A 13,888-nucleotide genomic window follows, 5' to 3' on the forward strand; every position below is an offset into this window, starting at 1 on the left:
ACATGAATCGCGCCCGCAATTCATGTATGTCGCGCCAGCGAAATGCTACTGTCTCCGATAAAAAATTGAGATTTTGAAAATGAAATCGAAAACGTTCCAAACTCTGAGACTACGCCTAATACATCTTAAAACACATATTAAAAGGTTTAGAACCTTCGAATCACGATTCTAAGTGGTCGAACCACTCAAACAAATCCAAGGTACCGTTTAGACTTAACAGAACAAGTCAGAAAAATAAGGGGTGTTATAAAAAAATTATTACAATTTATTGTTTGATCGGGTTTATAACATGTATACTGAAAAGAAAATAGATATGTTTCAATATTCTTTTTGTTTTCGTATAGAAATCATCCGCGGCACATTATCTTAAAATTTTAATTTTGACACTTCAATTTAAAATTCAAGCAATATTCTTAACTTCACGATCAGAAAATGCAGTTTGTAAAATGGGGGTTTTTTCATTTATTTTTTTGACCACATTGACAGTAATTAAAAACTAAAAAAAAACAACCAAACAGACATTTCTTTAACTTTTGTCTGTGTTTTTTTATGGGAATGAGCAAATTGATTAAAAATACCAAAAAATCACAAACAGTCATAATTTAAAGTTATTAGTGGTTCAACTATAGACATAAACAAACCAAATCATTAACAAAAGGTTTTTCTGTAAAAAACAAAATAGAAAGTTTGCTCAAATTTTTGCGTTAATACGAAACGAATTTGTACACAAATGAAAAATTCGGATTTAAATCTTTTGATTCGATAGAAACTATTTTATGCATTTAAGATATAAAAAAAAGTGAGGTATGTTCACTCTCTTTGAAATACAATCTAATTGTAAATAAAAACAATTTACTTCTGCTTACAATTTAAATTAAATTTTTTATTTTATAAAAGTGTTCCAATTTGATTTATTTTTTTGCTCATTTTTCATAATTTTAAAATCCAACTTCTAAATCTAATCTAATTTGATAGTTGAAGCAAATAAAAAAACAAGTTTAAAGATATATGTTATTAGAAAAGTCAAATAAAGAAAATAGATATTGTACTGAGGATGAAAAACTAAAAAAATTAAATTAATTGGAAAAATAAATAAAATATCAACGAAATTGTCAAATTAGGATGGTATTATAAAAAATTAAATATTTGTTTAAACTATAAAATATAAATAAATATATATAATTTTTTTTACAACTAGGTCCTCAATAACTAAAACAATAAAAATTATATCACAGAAATGAAATTAATATATTGGTAAATTCATGCAACACCACAATAAAAATGTTCAGAAAACAAACATCGGATTTGTCTCAATACATCCCTGAGCAAAGTTGGATATCTCTTTCATACCATCCATGTCAATATATGCCTATGCTATTATTCAGATAATTGTGACCCACAAATCTTTCAAACGTACAATTAAAAGTCCTCCACGTCTTTAAAAAATAAATTAAATTCTCATTTTAAAATGACAGGTATAAATTATTTTTGTAAGTACTCTATTTTTTTACTCAAAATTATAAACTTCAAAATTCACGTATTATTAATTTAAAATTTATGTTATTCACAAATAGAAAGTGATTTTATAATTTGTTTGATATAAGTATTTGATAATGATTTCAGTTTTTTCTTTGAACATTAATTTAATTATCTATAATGTAATTTTAAATATTACAATCAATGAATAAGCAAACTAATTAATAATATAAAGACGCTGCGATGAATACGGATATGTGGAACCCTAGTTCTAGCCGCCAAAATCAGCTTGTTCCGACGACCACCGCCACCACCAGTGCCCACCCAACCCAGCTCAAGACACAGACTCAGCCATCCATCAACATCGCGTCTCAAAACTCGTTGAAGGTCATCCTCCCAACAGTTAATCAAGGAAATCCATGCAATTCTCATGCACGTGAGGACAATATTGAAGCAAGCCAGAGATTGATTTACTTCGAAAACTTTCCAAAAACTTGGAGATTTAGGGATTTGGAAAAGGTTTTTGCAAGATTTAGAGTTGTTGGCAGAGTTTCATTAGCAACAAAACTCTCCAAACGTAACTGTAGTTTTGGATTTTTCAGACCGGACTCTGATAAACTCTTGGATTGGATTCTTAGCCAGTTGAATATGGTGGCTATTGGTAAGTTCAGACTTAGGGCTTATGTTTCTAGGTTCCCTAATAAGACCTTGACTCCAATTCTAAGGACTGAGAAGACAGAGAAGATGAGGACTGCACCTAGGATCATCACATCACCTTTATTCCGTAATGACCATTCGTATAAAGAGGTTTTATCGGGTGATTTGAAGCAGAGGGAGACGTTTATTGTGCCTAAGATCGTGGAGAAGAATTTACCTATAACTGTGGTTGTACCAGACAATTCTTTAGCTTCAGAATCTATGGATTGAATAGTTCGATCAATTGTCGCAAGGGTTAATGTTGTTCAGGACATTTTAAAAACTAAATTATTTTTGGTTCATCAGAAAATTGAGGTTGAAAATGTTTATCTAGTTGGTGGGAACGTGGTTCTTCTCACATTCAGGAAAATTATTGAAGCTGAGGATTTTATCTTGAATAAAGGGCCATCTCTTTCAGATTTTTTTCCAGTCTTTTACTTGGGCGGAGGATCATAACAGCTCACTTCTTCGACTTGTATGGGTGTCGGTTACAGGTATTCCTCTATCAGCTTGGTGTTCCAAGATTTTCATGGCAGTTGGTGACTCGTTGGGAGAAGCAATTTCTGTTCATCAGACGGTAGGAAAGCGTTCTCGTCTAGATACAGGAAAGGTTCTAGTATCAACAACTTACAGTTCCATCAATCATTACATCAATTTGTCAATTGGTGAGGAGAGGTTTGTAGTTTATATCGTTGAAACTTGTGATTCTGTGGAGTTTGAGGAACCTGTTCTTTCCTCGATGTCAAATGAATCTGAAGCAGAAGTGGATTCGTTGGACAAGAAGGAAATTTCAGAGGAGGGGTTGTATTCCTCATTCAAGGGTGGTAATCTTCTGAGCTCGTTTAATACGGTTGTTCCAGATTCTTTTGTGGAGCAGGAGATGTTTGATGATCAATTTTTGGGAGGGCCAAAAAGAACGGGATTTAAGGTTGAGAAATCTGTTTTAATTAAGGATCCTCACTTTCTCTTTTTTGAGAAAAATATTGAAGACGTTGCTATCTCTCTTAGTAAGGGGTGATAACTACAAAGATATTCCAAATAGTGCCTAGTGATCAGGTTGTCAAACAAAATTGTGTGCTAGCTGGTGATACGGTACCAACGACTTCGTTGTGTGTGGAGAATAATCAGGGGTCGAAGAAAGGAGATCAGATGGGTGATAATGAACTGGAAGCAGGAGACTCACATTCTCAGCTGCAAGAGAAATCTGCTTCCCGGTCCAACTCGACCTGCAGACCCATGAAGAAAATTAATATCCTAGGTGCCATTGAGGATTGTTCTGAAGATCAGATAGAAGTTCAGAGGGAACTTTCTGATCGAACATCAGTAACATGTGTCGTTTGAACAAGTTGTTGGTTAGAGATGGTTCAGTTACTCCAGAAAATGAAGCTACAAAGACATGGAAAATGGGACATGACTTGGGGATTTTTGACATTAACTCAAGGCTAGAAACGTTGCCAGAGTTGGCAAATAAATTGGCTAATTCGATCAATCGACAGTAACTTTTTTTTCCTTTTCAAGGTTTTTTTCAATTACTATGTCCTTGCCATTATCTTTCATTTCATGGAATTATTGAGGTGGACTTTCTTTTTTGAGAAAGCAAAAGTTCATTTGAGACATGATATCTACTAATAACCTCTCCTTTATCGGTTTACTGGAGTTTAAAAAGGAGGTTGTGGATGACTTTCTTGTTAGTAAACATTGGCCAAACTTGGATTATAAGTTTGATTTTATTCCCTCCATTGGGGCTTTGGGTGGTATTTTTCTCATTTGGAATTCTATTTTACTGCGCACTGTTTCTATTTCTAAGGGTCTTCGATGCATTATCCTGGATTTTACGTTTGATTCTACCCCTTGCAGACATATTTTGATCTTATGCTAGTAACGTGGCAGCTGAGAGGATGAACCTATGGAGGGAGCTTGAAGGTTTTCTAGTCTTTGCATGTATCATTTTCATTAGTGGAGATATTAATAAAATGGTTTGGTATATACTCCGTCGATGGTTGCCCTTCGAGATTTCGTTAATAATGCTGAATTGCTTGACTTACCGCTGCAAGGGAGGACATTTACTTGGCAAAACTCTCATTCTAGATCGCGAATTGATAGATGTTTGATCTCAGCTACTGCAAGTTCAATCTGGCAGAGTATGTCGCTTTCTGCTTTGCCAAGAGGGCAATCTGACCACGTTCCAATTTGCTTTCGTTCAGCTAACAGAATTGATTGGGGTCCTAAACCGTTTAGGTCTATCGATGCTTGTTGGGAGCATGAGGACTTTGAGGTTTTTGCAAGAAACAATTGGGTTAAGGTTTGTTCGCATTCCTCCAATATCATTCAACGTTTAAAGGAGTTTAGACTCCTCATTAAAGGTTGAAATTCAGATGTGTTTGGTGATCAGACAAAGAAAATCCGAGTTCTTTCGGATGATATTTAAGCCAGAGAGATTGCTAGAGACGCAGGGCCGTTGTCAGTGGGAGATAATCGTGATTTGGCTAAGCTCAAAGAAGAGCTGTGGACTGCTGAGAAGCGTTTAGAGTCCATGTGGGTTCAAAAATCTAGAGTTAAATGGTATGTTGCAGGGGATAAGAACACCAAATTCTATCACATCATGGCATCCGTTCACTTCAGAAATAATCACATTTCTTCGATTCAAATGGAGGATTGCATCTATTCTGAACCGAATGATATTCGGTTTCAAGTCAGGGATTTCTACAAAAAGCTGTACAGTAGAGGAAATAAATGTCGTTATGATATGACAGGGTTGAATTTTGGGAGCTTGTCTGAGGTCGAAGCTGTTTCTTTAGTTCAGCCGTTCACTGTCAACGAGATTTTTTCCGCGGTTTTCTCTTGTGGAGAAAGGAAAGCACCGGGTCCAGACGGTTTTAACTTTTATTTCTACAAGAGAGCGTGACCATTTATGAAGAAAGCATTTATGGAATTCTTTTCTGATTTTCATAACCTAAACGTCCTTCCTAAGGGCATTAACACTTCATTTATAGTGTTGGTTCATAAGGTTGTAGGATCCTTTAATATTAAAGATTACTGTCCTATCAGTCTGGTGAATAGTTTCTTTAAACAGCTTCGAAGACTCTTTCCAGAAGATTGGCGCCTCTTCTCCCTAATGTAATTTCAGAAAATCAACACGCTTTCCTTAAGGGAAGAAGTATCCAGGAGTGTTCTATGATTGTTAATGAGTTTGTTCACTCAGCATCTAGAAAAACGGAGAAGCTGCTTGTCATTAAGTTGGATTTTCAAAAGGCTTTTGACAGCATCGAGTGGGATTATTTGATTTCGGTTATGAGATGTATGAAGTTCCCTAAGAAATGGTTAGATTGGATGGCTTGTTGTTTCTCTTCGGCCATGGCAGTCTGGCTAATCCTATTAATCTTCAGAGAGGTGTTAGACAGGGAGATCATATCCCTACATGTTTGTTATTGCTGTAGAGGGTCTAAAAGCCTTACTTGATCGTTATATGGAGTTGGGTTTCATGCGAGGATTCTCTTATTTAGACAACCATGATCCGATCTCGTTGATTCAATTTGCAGATGACACCATCTTATGCATTCCTTATGACAATGAGCAGTTACAAAACATGACTCAGATTCTTAGATGCTTTGAGTTGATATCTGATCTTAAAATTAATTTCCATAAAAGCTCCATTATGGGTATTAATGTCAGCGAGCTTGAGCTTTTGTCAGTAAGTTGTAGGCTGTAAGGTGGAATCTTTTCCGATTAAGTATCTGCGTCTTCTATTATCCAACAAGATTGGCGCTATGGAAAGGGTCCCTTCTTTCTCCTGCAGGAAGGTTAGTTCTTATTAAACGGTCCTTTTCAGCATCCCGGTCAATTATTTGTCTATTTTCAGTATGCCGAAGTCGGTGCAGACTCTTCTTGAGTCCTTTATGATGCGGTTTCTTTTAAAAGGATATGTGAGTTCTCGAGTTCTCAGTAAGGTTGCATGGAAGGTGATTTGCCAGGACTTCAGTCGAGGTGGTTTAGGTATTTCTAATTTGCAAATTAGAAATCAAAGTTTATTACTTAAATGGATTTGGAAGATCAGAAAGGTGTAATAATTCCCTTTGGTTTAAAGTTGTCTCTAGTTGCTCGAAAATGGTAGATTGGGATTTTCTTCAAAATGGAGAAAATAACAAGATGTCGTTTATATGGAAGGGAATTAGGAGGTCTTGTTGTCATGATAAAATTGCTTGGAATTCTTTTGTGGCTAACCTGAATTTTATAGTTGGGAGGGGTAACTCTGTTTCTCTTTGGAATGACAATTGGTCGGGTGTTAGCATGGCGGCGGATTTATTTCCTAGGTTGTTTCATCTATCTAATCAAAAACATGCTTCTATTAATGTCATTTGGAGCGAAGGGTGGCGTTGGCATTGACCATTAAGAAACGATGAATTATTGTTGTTTAGAGATTTGGTGGAGTCTTTTAACAAATTAAATCCTAATTTAGATAGAACAGATGATTTGGTTTGGAAGAATAAATCTGGATCCTATTCTCCTGCCTCTTTTTGCAATCTACGAGCTTTGGGTTCAGTTTTGGGTAGGGAGATTGAAGGGAGCAGTGTTGTGGTTCAGCTGCCGGTCACTGGTACAACTTCGTCTTCAGTCGGGTTTCACAGATAATCTCCACGTTGTAGGGGCTGCTACGGTTGCTGGTATGGGAGAGGGAGATTTGAGCGTCTCAACTGCTGCTAGACGGAGAATCATCATCAGCAGCTTCACTCTGACGAACGACCACGGAGCCGAAGAGAGAGTGGCTGAAACAGAGATAGGAAACGGCAGGACTCCTGAGATTCATGATACTGTTCATGTTGGGGCTGATTTGCATATGTTAGCTGATTTGCATGGGGTAGCTGCTACTGGTGATGCTATTTTCGCTGCAACAGATTTTGTGAGGGCTCATGATGATAAGAATGCCTTTCTTCTCGTATGGAATTCTCTCGCTTCACCTAGAGTGAAGTTTTTCAATTGGTTAGCGGTGCATAAACGAGTTCCTTCGCTAGATTTTCTTGCTCATCGCTCGATTATTTCAGGGGATAATTCTATTTGTTCCCTTTGTGGTATGGTGGAATCCCAGGATCACATTTTCATTCACTGTGTTTTTGCTAGAAAAATTTGGGTTACTGTCCTTCAGAGAGTTGGTGTTTCTTGGTGTTGGCCTTGTTCATTCAGAGACTTCATGCTTCAATGGTTCCACATTCTTCCTTTTGGTCCTTATTCAAAATTGTTGAAACTTATTTGGTTTATCATGATTTGAAAAATATGGAAAATTTTGAATGAAAGAATTTTTCAGCGCGTAGACAAGAATGCAGAGGTTGTTATCTTTAAGAGTTTTAGTCACTCGGTCTTTTTGTTTAAGGTTTGTAATAAGGATTTTGCTTACACGGGATTAGATTTGTTTACAAATCCCGCTAGTATCTTGTTCTCAGGTTTGTAATTCTCTAGCCTTTTCTCAGAGTCGTAGCCTTTAGTGTGCCGTCTAGTGCGTGCCATTTCTTGTGCGAAGCTTTGGGTTAAGGTTTTTGCCACTCCTAGTAGCTTTTAATATACATATTATTCATTAAAAAAAAACAATGAATATTTATATATGGTGAATTTTTGTAATTTTACAATAAATAATTAAAACATACAATGTAATTGGCTAATAGGCTAATAAACTACCGATCTTTATTTTTTCCAATAGCACCCCGATTTTGTAAAACCGTCAATTTTACACTATTTTATATTTTTGACTTTTAATAGTATCCTAAATTGAAAAAATTAAATGATATTATTATTATAAGGATAAAAATATTCAAAACAACTAAATATAAGAGTCATATTATATTTTTTCTACTTGAACAAATTCAAACAAGTCATTTAAATTTTTCAAAAAAATTCAAATATGTTCTAAATAAAAGAGTTCAATTTGATGATTTCAGGTGCTATTTAAAGTCAAAAATACAAAATAGAGTGAAATTGACCGTTTCACAAGGTCGGAATGCTATTAAAAATCAAAAATACAAAATGGATAAAAGTGATCGTTTTATAAAGTTGAGGTGCTATTTAAACGAAAAATAAAGGTCGGCATTTTTCGGTGTAATTTTGTTTAATAAATTATATTATTGCATATGATATGATAAATCTAAAGGGCTTTCTGGAGCTTAAGGTCAACTCACCACGCTGTGTCCATTTCGGGTTTCCACACCATGGAATAAAAATTATTTAGTTGGTCAGAAAAGGCTGGCTACACGTTTTTTTAATTTTTCTTTTCTACAAACGACATGCGCTGCTTTTTTAGGGTACGGATACTGCTTTCACGTGATTTTTGATTTCTTAAATTAAAATGCGATATTCAACCACGTCCACGAATAATTGATATTATATAACTTCAATTTATTGTCAAAAAATAAAAAAAATTAATATTAAATATAACTAGATTTATATATATAGTTCCGCTCCGTCCTTTATATTATATATATATTTCATTTCTTGTAGTGAGACTGTGATAAGGAGCTGAAAATTCATGAATAACACACAGAAGATGAGTATGGAGGAGTCATTACTGCCGATTTCAAAGCCAAAAGATGAAGAAACAACAGGTTTTGATCTAATGTCACGGTATGAGCTCATTCAAGAAGCCAAAAACCTAAGTTTTATAGCAGCTCCAATGGTGGCTGTCACTCTATCTTTATACTTGATCAACGTTATATCCATGATGATGGTCGGTCATCTCGGAGAACTCGCACTTTCCAGCACCGCGGTTGCGATCTCTCTCTCCTCGGTTACCGGCTTCAGTGTGCTCGTAAGTTTATTATTTCCGTGTAGCCCATCTTTCTATAAATCATACGGAAACTTCTCGAATATTATGTTTTAGTAAATCGTTTAAATTTACCGATGAGTTATTGCTCAGATGGTATAAACGCTAGGCAGCAATCTGCTTAGATCGTGCATTTACAAGCGCTCTTACTCCTCAATTATATAAAAAAAAGTTTAATTTTTTTGGAGTAGCGCTTATTAAACTCCAAAACTTTATATTTATAGTCTGTCACAATGTCGCGCAGAGCGGAATGGCCTGTGCACTGGAAACTCTATGTGGGCAAGCATACGGGGCGGAGCAGTACCGAAAACTCGGAAACCAGACTTATAGTGGTATATTTTCTTTGATATTGGTAGCTTTTGGTGTCTCTATTATATGGATGAACATGGAGAAATTGCTCATTTTGATTGGTCAAGATCCTACAATAGCTCATGAAGCTGGAAATTTTACAAGGTTGCTTGTTCCTGCACTTTTTGCTTATGCAATTTTTCAGCCACTCATCAGATACTATCAAACACAAAGCTTAACTACTCCCATTCTCATAAGCGCCTGTGCCACACTTGCATTACACATACCTTTGAGTTGGGTTTTAGTGTTCGAGTCGGGGCTTGGAAACCTTGGCGGAGCGCTAGCGATCAGTATTTCGAATTGGTTGAATGTTATTTTTCTTGTGGTGTACATGAGGTATTCGTCTGCTTGTGAGAAAACTCGCGTTCCGATTTCTATGGAAGTGATCCATGGAGTAGGGGAGTTCTTCCGTTTCGCTATCCCTTCTGTTTTAATGATTTGGTAATCAATTATTGCACCCTTTCATTTTTTTTCAATGTTTGATTCAGTTGTTGAATTGATCCTGAGACAAAAACCTGAATTTTGATGTTTGTTATAGCTTACAATGGTGGTCGTATGAGATTGTAATCTTGCTGTCAGGGCTGTTACCAAATCCACAGCTCGAAACTTCAGTTCTATCAGTGTGGTAAGTCATCTATTATCTATAATAGTTGGATGCTCGCGTTGCGCGGGTGGAATCGAAAAATTTAATAATTTAAATTTTTGATATAAGACTTGTATCTAAATTTTAAATTTATAGACTGCAAAATTTTAAGTTTATATTGAATTAAATTGTTTAACTTCTCAATATAAACTAAATTATATAATTTATTAACTTAATTAATATAGTAAATTTTAGTGATTAAATTTAAATAAATCATACTTTGACAACTTATAAGTATTATTCATATATTATAACTCTTCAAATTTTATAGGCACTGAACTTTTAAAAATATATTAATTAAATTTAAAATTAAATTTTCAAAATATATTTTGTTTCATAACGTATAAAAATTAATAATTTATTAAAACTCTTCATTGTTTATAATTTATAAATATAAATAAAAACTTTTTGAATTTCATAACTATCAAATTAGTAAAGTTCTATAAGTCTAACATATAATAATATAAAAAATATTTTAAATTTCATAACCAAATTTTTTAATTTATATAATGTTATTTAGATATATGAATGTTCAATAAGATGTATTTTTAAATTATTTATTAATTTAATATAACTATAAAAATAAAATTTTACTGATTTAATCTCTTAGAAATTAATTTATATAATTTACAATTAATAAAATTTATTAATATTAATTAAATCTATTTTTTAAATGATAAAATATAATATAAACATTATTAAAACTCTTTCTATTCAATAATCTATAAACACTATGGTATATAAAACTTTTAAAATTAATATTTATTTAATTTTAAAAATATTATTGATTAATTTTTTTTTGAAAACTCATAGTATTAAATTACTTATAAACATTAATTTTATATTAGAACTTTTCAAATTTTATAGTAATTGAACTTTTAAAATTCTATAAACTTCATTTTCATATTTCATAATTTATAAAATTATTATTAATTTATAAAAAATTTAGTAAAATAATAAATCAACTGAGGAGGAGGTCATTTTTCGGCTGCCGCATCAACAAATTATTACACTGTGTATGGATTTGAAAAAAAATTAAAGTTGGTGTATTTTTATGACAAGTTTTAAAAGACGTAATTAAATTGAAAAAACGTGTAAAGTTGATGAATTTTTATAAATATAGATATAGATAGATTTATTATACAAATTAAATTTTGCATCAGAAATATCTAATTTTTTGTGTGATCTTGCAAATCAAACAGTCTTACAACAATCGCCACTCTTTATTCAATCCCTTATGGACTAAGTGCTGCAGTGAGGTAATCAATTTGCTGAATTAAACATCGGTTTATTTAGTTTTTAATAAAACAGAACAAGAAAATTAATGAATTTATTATTTTTCATTTAATGTAGCACCCGAGTATCGAATGAGTTAGGAGCAGGAAATGCAAGAGCAGCGCGAAATTCTGCTTATACCGTAATAGTCATTACGGTAACTGAGCTTATTGTGGTGAGCGCTAGTCTCTTAGCCACCCGGCAAGTGTTCGGTTACACATTCAGCAGTGAAAAAGAAGTAGTCGAGGCTGTATCAGCCATGGCTCCGTTACTCTGTTTATCCGTAATAATTGACGGATTTCAGGACATCCTTTCAGGTTATACACTTCATCCTGATAAATAAATTTTTTATAGCTTATTCTTGTAAATAAATATTCTTTCGTCATTTTTCGTTTTAATATTTCATCATTTCAGCAATTCTGTTTCCGTGCAACATATTTACATTGTTGCATTGGAGCTATAATCGATTCGGTTTTGTTGTCATCAGGTGTCGCGAGGGGGACGGGGTGGCAAGATATAGGAGCGTATGTGAACTTAGGAGCGTTATATCTTATTGGAATTCCAATTGCTATCATTTTAGGATTTCGGTTTGAGCTTAGAGGAAGGGGACTTTGGATTGGCATTCAAATTGGTGCCGGTTTACAAGCAGTGCTGCTCTTACTAGTCACATTTCTTACCAATTGGGAAAAACAGGTTTGATCTTTGTTACTTCATTTTTATTTTTTATTATTTGAATCATCAATTAATTGTAAGAAAACTAATAGAATTAATATGTATGTGCATTTGATTGATTTTTTTTTCTTTTTCTGTTGCAGGCAAGGAAAGCGAGAGAAAGAATCTTTAATGAAAATTCTTCCATGGAAAATTTATTAAGATGAATGAGGAAATAGCTAATTATTTTCGAGTATAGGCAAGAATTTATTTTTTTATTTATTTGTTTAATTAAGTAATTTGTATGTAAGTCGGATCACCCTTTATGGCTGTAATGAAAGAAAATATTTTTGTAAGGAGACAATTAATATTGTTTAGAAAAACAAACACAGAGCGTTGATATATTTAGAACTTATAATGAAAACCGGTTACTACAGAGCGTTGATATATTTAGAACTTATAATGAAAGCCGGTTACTTTGTATGAATTTTATGTATGAAGAGAAAGATTGTAATAATTAAATATTAAATTTAATAAATTTATGAAAATAAGAAGTTTACAACTGTATGAATTTTATGTATGAAGAGAAAGATTGTAATGAAAGACCAAAAATGGTGAGTTATCGACCAATTAGTTTAATAAATGGTTTATTCAAACTGTTTTGTAAGGCACTTTCTCGGAGATTAGCACTTTTACTTACTAATATGGTTTCAGATAGTCGGCATGCTTTTCTAAAAGATAGAAGTATTCAGAAGTGTTCTATGATAGCTAATAAACTAATTCAATATAGCTGCTAGGAGGAAGAAAAACCTGTGAAAGCTTAACTTTCACTAGACTTTTGACATCGATTGCCACTGCTTGTTTTTGGTTATAAGATGTATGATTTTTCTTGTGCAGTGGATGGATTAGATGTCTTGTTGCTTATTTTTTGCAACCACGAGTGTTCTTGTCAATGGTAGTCCGCTTGATCTGATTGGTCTGAAGAAAGGTGTTCGTTAGGACGATCTTATTTTTCCTTATCTGTTTGTTATATGGCTGTAATGTATCATTGATAGGTCGATGGAGATGGGGTTCACACATGATTTTATTTTTCAGAAGACCATGAGCTTATCTCGATACTTTAATTTGCGGATGATACCATTTTATATTTTCCTTATGCAATTGAGTGTTAGATTCCATTTTAAAACCAATTGATATTAAGTGGAGGTGCCCAACCAAAACACATGTTCATCCGCACATACAATCAATGTGGGATTCCCACTTCAACACTCCCCCTCACGCATAGCGTGCCCGGGTCGAGCAACCAATCCTCCCTCACGCGTCTCATGTGAGGCAGGCCAAATTCAAAATTATGTGAATGGACGAACCTCTGATACCATGTTAAATTTCATCTTAAAACCAATTGGTATTAAGTGGAGGTGCCCAACCAATATTTAAACACATGTTCATTCGCACACACAACCAATGTGAGATTCCCACTTCAACATTGAGCAGCTTAAAAATTTGGCCTGGATTCTTAGATGCTTTGAGTTGATTTCAGGTTTAATAATTAATTTACATAAGAGCGCCTTATGTAATTAATGTTAATGAGGTTGATTTATTGTTAGCTGCGCAGGTAGTTGGCTGCAGGATTGATTCCTTTCCAATCAAATATTTGGGCCTTCTATTAGCTAATAGGAAGCTTTCTTTAGAATTGTGGGACTATGTCGTGGAGCAGTTCAAATCTCGATTGGTTTTATGTAAGGGATCTCTGCTTTCTCCTACAGGCGGGAAGGGTTAATTTTATCTAAATAATTAAAAATATTGAAATAAGAATCAGCTGTTGGCAAAAATGGAGTTTTTCCAAAAGCAGCTGGGAGGTTCAAAAAGGTCCAAAAAACTCTAAAACAATTCTCATCAAACATTTTAGTGGATTTTTTTGAGAGTAAAAGTTAAAAGCTCCACTGAAAAGGTTAACCAAACACCATTTAGTCTCTGATTTTTCTTGAAATGGA

The 13,888-nt window shown here is 33.8% G+C and overlaps 1 protein-coding gene across 1 annotated transcript; it reads left to right on the top strand.

Moving 5' to 3' along the window:
- The first annotated feature begins 8,638 nt into the window (after positions 1–8,638).
- LOC126674411 (protein DETOXIFICATION 12-like) lies at positions 8,639–12,343 on the top strand. The gene is made up of 7 exons (XM_050368858.2): positions 8,639–8,962; positions 9,222–9,766; positions 9,864–9,950; positions 11,171–11,227; positions 11,322–11,560; positions 11,731–11,936; positions 12,059–12,343. The coding sequence occupies exons 1-7, from the start codon at positions 8,684–8,686 to the stop codon at positions 12,119–12,121; spliced, it is 1,476 nt and encodes a 491-aa protein (XP_050224815.1). The 5' UTR covers positions 8,639–8,683; the 3' UTR covers positions 12,122–12,343.
- Positions 12,344–13,888: the final 1,545 nt, after the last annotated feature.

The sequence above is a fragment of the Mercurialis annua genome, linkage group LG3, assembly GCF_937616625.2.
Source record: "Mercurialis annua linkage group LG3, ddMerAnnu1.2, whole genome shotgun sequence".
Taxonomy (NCBI): Eukaryota; Viridiplantae; Streptophyta; class Magnoliopsida; order Malpighiales; family Euphorbiaceae; genus Mercurialis; species Mercurialis annua.